Consider the following 10733-nt stretch of genomic DNA (forward strand, 5'->3'; position numbering starts at 1 on the left):
ATCAATATGTGGAAATATATTAGCTGTTGGATAGGCACAGCACTTGCAGTTAAAACACTATAATTCAGTATACACAAGTGGGAGCTAACGTGAAATAACTGATATGTAGAACAAATTTAGCTGACTTTATAAACTGAGTTTCCCTCCTCTTCAATTTGCTGGTAGTTTATGTAGAACCAATGTGTGTTCCTTAAACTTTTGATACAATTTACCAATGAAATCATTAGAACTTGTAGTATTTTGGTAGCAAGGTTTATAACTAAAAATTAACTTTTGAATTAGATATGGTACTATTCAGGTTGTTTCTTTGTAAGTTGTGTCTTTCAGAGAATTTGTCATTCCACTCATTTTTTCAAAGTTACTGGCATAAAATTGCTCACACATCCTCCTCGTTATACTTTTTATATCTGTAAAATTTTCAGTGATGCACTCTCATTTTTGATATTGATAACTTGAATGTGTTCTCTTCTGATCTGTCTGGCTGGGGGAGGGGTTCAACTTTATTACTCTTCTCAAAGAACTAGCTTTTGATCTCAGTGATTACTTTTTTTTCTTGTACTGTTTCATCAATTTTGGTTTTAGCAGTTTTATTTCCATCCTTCTGCTTATTCTGTGCTTAGTTTTTGCTTTTATTCAAGGTTCTAAAGGTAGAAGTCAAGCCATTGAATTGAGATCTTTTTATTTTCTAATCTACTTAGTGCTACAAACATTTTTATGAATAATACATTAGCTATATTCCACAATATTGGTATTTTGTTTTCTTTTTCAAAATAGTTCAAATAACTTTTGATATTCTAATTTGTATCACTTCTTTGATATATGGGTCCTTTTGAAGTTTGTTGTTTATTACTAATGCATGGGGACTCTCCAGTACTTTCTGTTAGCAATGACTAATTTACTTCCCTAATGGACAAAGAATAAGAGTTGTGCAATACAGATCCTTGTAACTTTACTGGCATTATTTCAGTTGCTCAGTATACAGTCTCTCTCAGCTAATGTTCCATTTGAACTTGAAAAGAATGCATATTTTACTGACATTGGCTGAAGTGTTCCATAAATGTCATTTAGTTCAAACTGATTGATGGTGTTTAAATTTCTTTTACCCATATTAGTTTTTTGTCTATTTGTTTTAGTTACTGAGAGAAAGGTGTTGAAATCTACAACCATAGCTGTGGATTTGTCTGTATTTTTCTATGTATGCATTTAGCTAATGTATTTTGAAGCTCTTTTTATTAGGCACATTAACATTTAAGATAGCTATATTCTCTTTTTTTTGGTACTGGTGATCGAATTTGGGACCTTGCACTTGCGAGGCAGGTGGCGGCACCACTGAGCTGAATCCTTGGCCCATTGAATTTTAACCTTTATCAATATGAAATGACCTTCTTTATCTCTAGTAATGTTCTTTGCTCTAAAAATCTACTGTGTCCATTATTAATATAGCTACTCCAGCTTGCTTTTGATTAGTATTAGCATAATATACCTTGCCATTCTTCTGCTTTTAACATCTTTAAAGTGAATTTCTTTAAGGCAACATGTAGTAGGAACAAAACTTACAGTGAAAGATTAAATCCTTAAAAATTTATTGCACATTTCTTTCAGACTCCTTCAAAATACTCCTCCTTGTTTCAAACACACTTATTTAGTTCTTCTTGCCACTTTCTGAAGCAATCCTGTCTTTATTTCACTGTCATAGCTGCATGGTTGTCCTCCAGAAAGACATGTTCTTAACTAATTACCTACCTCTTTTCTGCAATGGCCCTACTTTGAAATGTCACATTTTAAGGTACTTAGAACTTTATTATATGTTTTGGGTGTGGATGACACAATTCAGTCTTTTAAAGTATGTAAGTAAAGGCCATTTTTCTGTTTTACCAGTGGAAAGAATCAGTAGTCACATTATACCTGGAGCAGTCTCTATCGTCATTTTATGTAATATACAGTATTATATAGTCATACAGTGCCAGTTATAAGAAATAGTAATATACATGTTTTTGCATTTGACGTTTTCTTTTTTTTTTTTTGGAACCGGAGATCAAACTTGGGTCCTTGCACTTGCGAGGCAGGCAGCAGAACCACGGAACTAAATCCCTGGTCCTGACTTTTTCTGATTAAATTTTTAAAATATCAGTTTAACTAACCAGCTCTCTGAGAAATAACAGTTAGCTAGATAGCTTCTGTAATTAGTTTCACCACTGGCTTTTAGAAAAGTTCTCTCGCCTAGGTTGAAGAAATTCTATAAGCTGAGACTCTAGAATAGTATTTTCTTATATAGATAAAAACACTATTACTAGCCTTTATGGGGCTTTTAAGGCTCAATATTTCCTCCCATCTTTTATTAAAGCAAACGTTAGTTTTTGTAAAATAAGTCAAAGTTGTAAATTTTTCCTAACCAGCATGTCTGTCCTTTGTGGAAGCATTTTATTACACTTTTAATTACACTTTTTTTTTTGGCACCCGGGATCGAACTCAGGACCTTGCACTTCCGAGGCAGGTGCAGTGCCACTGAGCTAAATTCCCAGTCCTATTACACTTTTAAGGTAATCAGTGCCTCTACTCACAAGATGGTGAAACTGCAAAGGACAGTGGAGAATTGTCTCCCAGTTCTCCATGGAGACTCTCCTTCTTAGCTTTTAAGAAGCAAATTATAAAGAGGCTCTGCAGGTTTTCTATTGCTTTCTAACAAAGAAACACAAACGTAACTATTTAAAAATAGCCCATGCTTATTATTTTGTGGTTCCTGTGGACCAGGAGTCTGTGTCCATCTTTGCTTAGTCCTTTGCTTGGTGTTTTAAGATTTACAATCCCAGTGTCTCTCCCACTGCCTTAATTTTTACTCCATATTTTTATTAACAAGAGTTAGTTGGAGCCTCACAATATTTCTTGCTAATCTCAAGACTGTATTCCCCACTACCTTAAATTTTAATATTTGTGAGAACTAATGTGTCGTTGAACCAGTATTTGTTTTTGAAGTGTCAGACTGATCTCCCGACACTGCCCTTCTTCATGTGAGTCACCACAGGAAGCCCAGGACTCCCGAATTACTCCTCGTCTTAGTCACACCCAGGCCTTTCTGGTCACGTCCTAAAATTCACTATCATTGACTCATTTATGAGAGCCCATAAGGCTGCCCAACAGCTCTGTATTTTCTTGTCCCTTTGACAAGAAAATGAGCTTGGAAACCATTTCAAGCCACTTCTGTCTCCTTCACCCTTCAGTGGCCGCGACTGCCATGTGTTCAGCCAGGCTTGTTTCCTCTGTTTTCTGGAGCTGTAGCTCGACTATGTTTCATAGCCTCTCTTCCAGAGACAGTGACTATGTTTTGAGCAGTGGAATATGAGTAGAAACAGTAAACGGCACCAGAGTCCATACTCAAAGATTTGCCCTTTCCCTCTCTTCTCATTGGATGCGAAGGATTCAGCAGAGAAAGGGTGAAACCACAGATAGAAGGAACCCCAGCCTCTGCACGACATTGACTGTGTGTGAATAAGAAAGAAGGCCTAGTGTATTCAGCCTCTGAGAGTGGGGGAGGTCGTGTTATGAGAGGGTTTTACTCTGACACGCATTTCCTCCCTCAGCCCAATTGTAGCTGTTGAGGCTCTTGCTTCCTACTTCACTGGGGACAGCGAAGCAATCAACGGCAACTTCCACTTGCTCTCTCGGCTGCATTTGTCCCACTCACGGGTATACTGCGCCTCTCTCATGACTATGGATAAACTGTCTGTCCATCATTCCGGCTAAGGCCAACTCTTTTACTGCGTATACTTGGCTCTTTGTCTTCTTGCCTCTTTTTCTTGGCAGCACTTCGGGATTTTCCTCACCTTACCTTGTTAATGTTCACCTTTTTAAAAAAAACCAGCATAAAACATACCATTGTTACTTAATTAAAATAAAAAATTATTTGCTCAATTTTACTTCTCTCTACTTTCCTTCTATTTTTCTTCCTCTTTATCCCAAATTTCCTTGTAAAGATCTCCAATAATTGATGTCTCTAATGACTCCTTTATCTCTTAATGCATTCTAATGGAGTCTTCAGCCCACCACTCTGCCAGCCCTGCCACCAGTGATGTCAAAGCCACCGAAATCTCCGTGTGTTAACTCCAGGGGCTCGACACAGATGAACAAACCCTTTTCCTTGAAATATCCTCTTCCTTTGTTTTCCAGATGAGTACCACTTCTTGCTTTCTCCCTCCCTCTCTGTTCTTTATCATTTTTAGACTTTTTTTAAAAAGTAATGTTAGGAGTCTAATTGTTAATCTGTATGTATGATAATTAATTTCATAAAGACTTCTAAGATAAATACATGAATCTAATACTGGCAGAAAAGGGAGAATGGAGGGGAAGAGGAAAAAAAAGAATTGAGATGTGTTATGTGCATGTAGTAACTCCCCATAATGAATGTAATCATATACTTCATACATGTACGAAACAATTGCACATTTTAAAAAGTAACGAGAAATAATGTAGATATAAAAAACTACACAAGACAAAAGTAGGGTGTCCACTGATTTGTCATTAAGTCAACAACATTTAACAGTCACTGAGGTAAAGAAACTGATACTGAAACTGATACCTCAGAAATTCTCCATTTTCTCCTTCCCATTCAGTATTCTCTTTCTTCCTCTTTTTATTAACCTCTCTTTTTGTTGTTGTTGTTTTTTATTTTTGGTACCAGGGATCGAACTCGGGCCCTTGCCCTTACAAGGTAGGAGGTGGAACCACTGAACCAAATCCCCGGCCCCTGATTTTCTTTATGATATAGTATTACTGTTCTTTCAGGCGCTTCATCTGTAAGAAATCATTCTGCATGTCTTTCTTGGTCTGTCTTCTAGTCAAAATTGTATTTATGAGATTGAATCATGTTGCATGTGGCTATTCATTTCTTTGCATTGCTGTATACTATTCCACTGTACGAATATTCATTAACTATTGCTGTATTTTTGAATTGTTGACAGTTTTGGCAATTTAAATAATACTGTTAAAAACATTGTGGGCTGGGAGTTTAGTTCAGTGGTAAAGCGTTTGTTGAGCATATGCAATTCTTTAATTTTGATTCCCTGCACTGTAAAAAAAAAAAGAGTGCCTGCCTCCAACATAATTATACACATATTTATTAGCCATATAGTTAGTAGAGGAATTTGTGGATAGTAGCTATGTATGTCTACAACTTTAGTAGATTATGCAAGCTATTGCATTTTTCAAAATGATTGTATAAATGTACCCTCCCATCAGTACTGTATAAGAATTCCCACTAATCTTCCCCCAAACCTGATATGAATTCTTATAAAATTATAGCTGTAGTGTTCAATAGTCAGTGATCTTTCATTGTGTTTTCACATTGAGCAACATCCCCAGACCCTTGTAAAAATAAAACTTTTATTTTGAGACTAGGTCTCCTAAATTACCCAGGCTGGATTTTAACTTCTACTCCTATCTCAGCCTTCCAGAGTTTTGGGATTACAGTGTGTGGCACCACTGCTGCCTTCATTGTGATTTGAATTTGCAATTTTGTGCTTGTGAGGTTTACATATCAGCCCTTTGTTGGTTTCATGTTTCAAAAATCTTCTCCCACTTTCTAATTAATTTTTGCATTAAGTATTGTCGAGCAGGTCTGTTGGTGTGCCACCCACATCTCTCTGGTGCCTGAGGACTTTCTCTGGCCACAAGAGAGTCTCCAGTGCTTGTTGTGTTGTACTTAAAAATCTTTATGTATGGGCTGGGAATTTAGCTCAGTGGTTCTGCCACCAGCCTCGTAAGTGCAAGGTCCCAAGTTTGATCCCCAGTACAAAAAAAAAAAAAAAAATCTTTACTTATCCCAGTGTCTTGATTTTGATTTATGCAGGTGATGAATGAGGACATGGAGCAGCGAATAGCACTGAAAGGTTTCTTCAATTTATGTGCCTCTAGAGGAAAGGGCACACCAGGCAGGCCCATACAGGGAAGTGCTAGGGTCAGTAGGAGGCAGGAAGAACAAGGAGCAGGTACAGGCAAAGCCTTTATTACAGCAGTACCAGAAAGTTGTTAGCTAGAGACTTCTCCCTATCAAGCAGGAACTGAAACATACTGAGGTTTGTAGGGCTTATAATATGATTTCTATGCACACCAAAAAGCCAGGCTGAAAGGGAGATGAAAACAACTTTGGCTGTTATTTTGGCCATGCCAAATCAATTACAAAAATCTGCAAAAGTCAGAACAATCAAGGCCATGGAGATAATCTTCTTTGTTGTATTCCAGATTTTTTGTTGTTTTTCTTTTTGCATTTACATGTAATTTTTTGTGTGGAGGGTGAGGAAAGGGCCATGCTTTTTCTTTCTCATACTGATTCGTATTTGTATTGTTACCTTCTATGGAAAAGTCCTTTTGCCACTGTGCTGTAGTCATAAATCAAGTGACTGTACTTGGCCTTGTTTCTAGAGCATTTGTTCTATTTCATTGGTCTGTCTGTCCTGTGCCACTAGTACAGTTTCTGAATTACTTTAATTTTGTTATGTTGATTTCAGTAGAATTAGTCCTTCCACCTTGTTTTTCTTCAAGGCTATGTTGGCTGTTTTTTTGTTTTGTTTTGTTTTTATTCCTCTTTGGTGATAGTGAAGATAAGTTGTCTTACATTGGGTGAATTTTATTCATTTTAATCTTCCAGTTAGTTTCATAGATGCATTTTAAGAACGCGTGGAATTATACCTTTGGAGACTAACATTGTTTGTTATGATATTGCTTCAAAATTGGGCTGTATAACCACAGTAAACTCTTTTTACCAGTGAACTAGACCTATTATGGGAGGTCAGTAAATTCTAAACATTCTGTAGGCTGGCATCCTGGCTACTCTGATATATAAAAATATGCAGAATATGTAAGAGGAGTTTCAAGAGGAAAACCTATTCTTGTAGTAAATATTTATGGTATCCACATTTGGATTATTTTCTTAACAGGTTAATGCAGCTGAATCAAAGATAACAAATTTAATATACCTAAAACATACCTTGGAACTTGTGGCTCCTTTAAAGGTAATTTATATGTGTATATATTATACAAAATAGGCATTTAAAATTTTTGGGTGTAGAAAAATTTGAGCTTAGAGAAAGTTGCAGAAATAGTGCAACTTCCATATTTTTATCTTTATGTATATATCATATATACATTTTTATGTTATTATTAACTCTTATGTTCAATACACAAATACTAAAGTATCTATAAGGAATGATAAAAAACAATGGTGAATGCTTAAAATTTAAAACAATTTATTACACTAAAGAACACATTGTCATTAATCCCTCTCAGAATATTTTCCCTTACTTCAAACACACTTACTCTATTGCTCATGCCACTTTCTGGAGAAGTTTTGGAAGTCCTCTTTCATGAGTGTCTCTATAAGGTGGGATCACAAATTTAGTGAATGTTGCTGTCCATCCAATCAAAAGGCAAGGTCCTAAAAGATTACCTCATTCACCAGATCTGGCACTGTGCACTTTCTAGAATTTTGCTAAAGCCTAAATGACTATGAAAAGTAAACCTTTTGAATCAATTCAGGACGTCAAGGCAGTTATGACAGTGCAAATACACTCATGGAAAAGGAGCTCCAGAACGACTTGAAGTGGCAAGATGGTGAGACAAGTGTGTCCAAAGGGTAGAGGAGTATTTTAAGGGGAATTAGTGGCAATGTATCTTTGACTGTAATATACTTTTGTAAATTTATGCATTCACCGTATTTGTTGATCATACTTTATACCCTCTACACTTACATGAGGATATTCTCTTATATAACAACAGAATAATATTGAAATCACAATGTTTCGTGTAGATACAATACTGTTACATAGTATATATGACATATTCAAATTTTTTCAAATGTCTTAATAATGTTTTTATAATATTTTTGTATGATATAAGGTCCAGTCAACCATCATGCATTGTGTTTAATATCTTTAAACTCTTTCAAATTGAAAAACTTTCTCCACCATTCATTCATAATATTGTCATTTTGAAGAAATGAGAAATCAATGAGACAGACAACTGCTTAAACAGCTAGTAGTAGGGTTATAAATTTTATCTACCCATAGGAATATTGACATCAAATAACTTATGATCTTATAATACTATGTTTATAAAGCTGTCTGAAAAACTATTGAGATATAGACCAAGATTTATTTCCAATGATAGTAACTGCAACATTATTTATATTAGTGAGAAATTATAAGTAGACTATATCTTCAGTAGTTAGAGGACAAGACTATTTGCTTTTCACATGGTGGAATGTTATGAATTATTAATAAATTTGCTACAAAAAGTTGATCTTATGGTTTAATAGTAAGTGGGGAGGAAAGGGACACACAGTGATGTAAAGTTTTTATTTTAGAAAGAAAAAGAAAAGATATGTAGTGTGTTTATTTTTGGAGGGATGACAGAAGTAAGAGTGATTTATTTCCCTTGTGCTTCTGTAAACTTTTTAATTTCTCTCAGTATGTGTATATGATTTTTTTCTACTTAGAAGCACAAAGAAAATGTTACCATGATTGCCTCCTAATCAAATGAAAATAAGAGGAAAAGGTCACTTAGCTATAGTTTCTCCCCCATCTTTTCTGTTTATTAGTAATCACTCATAGCTTTCACTAATCAAAATTAAATTCCTGCCTTTGCCATATATGACTAGAAAAATTACTGTATTTATAACTATAAAAAGCATTTTCACAGCTTAATGATTTCTGTACCAAATTTGAGGATTATATGTACTCCAAATGTACAACAGCAGCTATTTAAATACCTAACACTGTGTGTAATTGAATTGTTAACCATTAGACAAGAAAAACATGAATCATAATAGTGAAGAGGTTGATAACACTTATTAACTATGTGTTCTTTATCTGGAAAATTAAGGATATAGTTGTCCTTACCTAGATACCCAAAATACTTTTATGTGCATAAAAATGAGAAAATAAAGCAAAAAGGTATTTGGTAGGCTATAAAGTGTTACACAAATGTGAATTTTTGTGTTAGAATAATGTCATAATTTATGGTTAACTTCTTTTTTCTTCTTTAACAGAATGCTCTGAAGAACTGTAACACAACTTTATTAAGAGCTTACTATGGTTCCTTGGAAGACACAAGGTCATTGTCATTCCAATGATAATAAAGTATCATATTCTTCTTCTTGATCATACCTGATTTTCAAGACTTCTGTCGTGTTCTATGGAACAGTTCCTTGAGTTTTGGTTAAGAAGAATCTTTATTCATTAAAAGCATTAATCTTATTTGTACAATAAATAGAATCACAATAAATTATTTGGACTAAGAGAGAACAGCATGAAAAATAAAATTTCATGGACAATTTTAAAATTTCCTTTATAATCACTTTCCATTGAAAGACTTGAAAATAAAAAAAATATATTCCTCTACTTTGATAAATCAAGAAAGTCCCAATGTAACCAAAATTGATAGATGAGAATACTAAATAAATATGGTTCTTTTAATAAATATTTAGTGAGCTCTCACTCGAACATGATAAAGTTCCTGTCCTCACAAAGGTAATATTTTAGGTTAGCACTGTTAAATTACTAGTAATAATTTACCTTGGTGCGTCACAAAAAAGATACTGTTTTATTGATTCAAGATTTATAGCTAAAAGAAGTCACAAACTAAAATTAATAAAATCAGATTAATTACAAATGAAATACAAAGCAAAATAAAGGAGAAGTTTAGGACAATGGTGTCAACCAGATTTTGGTTTGCCTAATCACTGCATTTGATTTCTCGTAGATTTGAGTTTCCTTCTGTCCTGTCTCACAGTATATGTGTCTCTCTTGCCTCTTCTGAGGACCAGGGCCATGTGCTGTCTTTGGCTCACCTCACCTAATGAAACGTTGGCTATGTGTTGGTTTATTGAGTGTATGAGCACAAAGTCATAATTTTTATAACAGTTGTTTAGGGATATATTTTGCACTCACAGACAAAATCAGTATTACAATTTGGGAGATCTAAATCTATTAGCGGATTTAGAATTGCTCTTGGTGGCTTCATCCTACTTTAGTTCTGACGAAATTGTTTAAAACTAATACAGTCACAACTTTAACATATGTAAATTAAGTATTAATGCTTCATTACTTCAAAATAGCTCTCACCAAAAGTTTGCTGTCATTACCATGAATCAAATAATGTGATTCATATTATAAATTTAAATAGTTATTTGACTTACAATCTGTAATTTTTTTCCTCAATTTTAGGTTTGAAATCATACTTGCAAAAATTAAAACAGTGATTAATGATGATGTAAGATACATAAAAGGATGCCTAAACATGAGGACTCAGAAGTGCTATGCAGTGAGGTCTAACATAAATGAATTTCTTGACATAGCTAGAAGGACATATACAGAGATTGTAGATGACATAGCAGGTAATTTATTTCAGTATTGTTTTCCCTGATTTTTATGAATAAAACAAACTTTTTAGGGGATCCTGGATGATAAGGTGTCATACACAATTTTTATTCCAAAATAGAAAAGCTAAACATATTGCTGATTAAGGAGTTCTCCTCCTCCTCCCTTTCCCCTGCTTCACTTCCTCCTCCTCCTTCTTGTTCTTTTTTGTTTGTTTGTTTTTTAAGACAGGGTCTCACTGTGTAGTTGAGACTGACCTGGAACTCACTATGTAGCCCAGGCTGGTCTTGAACTCACAGCGATCCTCCTGCCTCAGCCTCCCAAGTGCTGAGATTACAGGCATGCGCCACCACGCGCGGCCTTTTT

General features: G+C 34.8%; 1 protein-coding gene across 7 annotated transcripts in view; it reads left to right on the forward strand.

Moving 5' to 3' along the window:
- Window positions 1-10733, forward strand: part of Msh4 (mutS homolog 4) — a 59538-nt gene that overhangs the window by 23724 nt on the left and 25081 nt on the right. For all 7 annotated transcript variants that reach the window (XR_776603.3, XR_776604.3, XM_010605151.3 and 4 more), the window contains 3 exons: window positions 6930-7004; window positions 9038-9102; window positions 10215-10384. Coding sequence is in view for 5 of the 7 variants with exons in the window: in XM_010605151.3 (XP_010603453.1) it covers window positions 6930-7004; window positions 9038-9102; window positions 10215-10384 (310 nt within the window). In the remaining 2 variants the exon portion in view is untranslated. The remainder of the gene's footprint in view (window positions 1-6929; window positions 7005-9037; window positions 9103-10214; window positions 10385-10733) is intronic.

Source organism: Fukomys damarensis, unplaced genomic scaffold (assembly GCF_012274545.1).
Source record: "Fukomys damarensis isolate Sample0158 unplaced genomic scaffold, DMR_v1.0_HiC HiC_scaffold_33, whole genome shotgun sequence".
Classification (NCBI taxonomy): domain Eukaryota; kingdom Metazoa; phylum Chordata; class Mammalia; order Rodentia; family Bathyergidae; genus Fukomys; species Fukomys damarensis.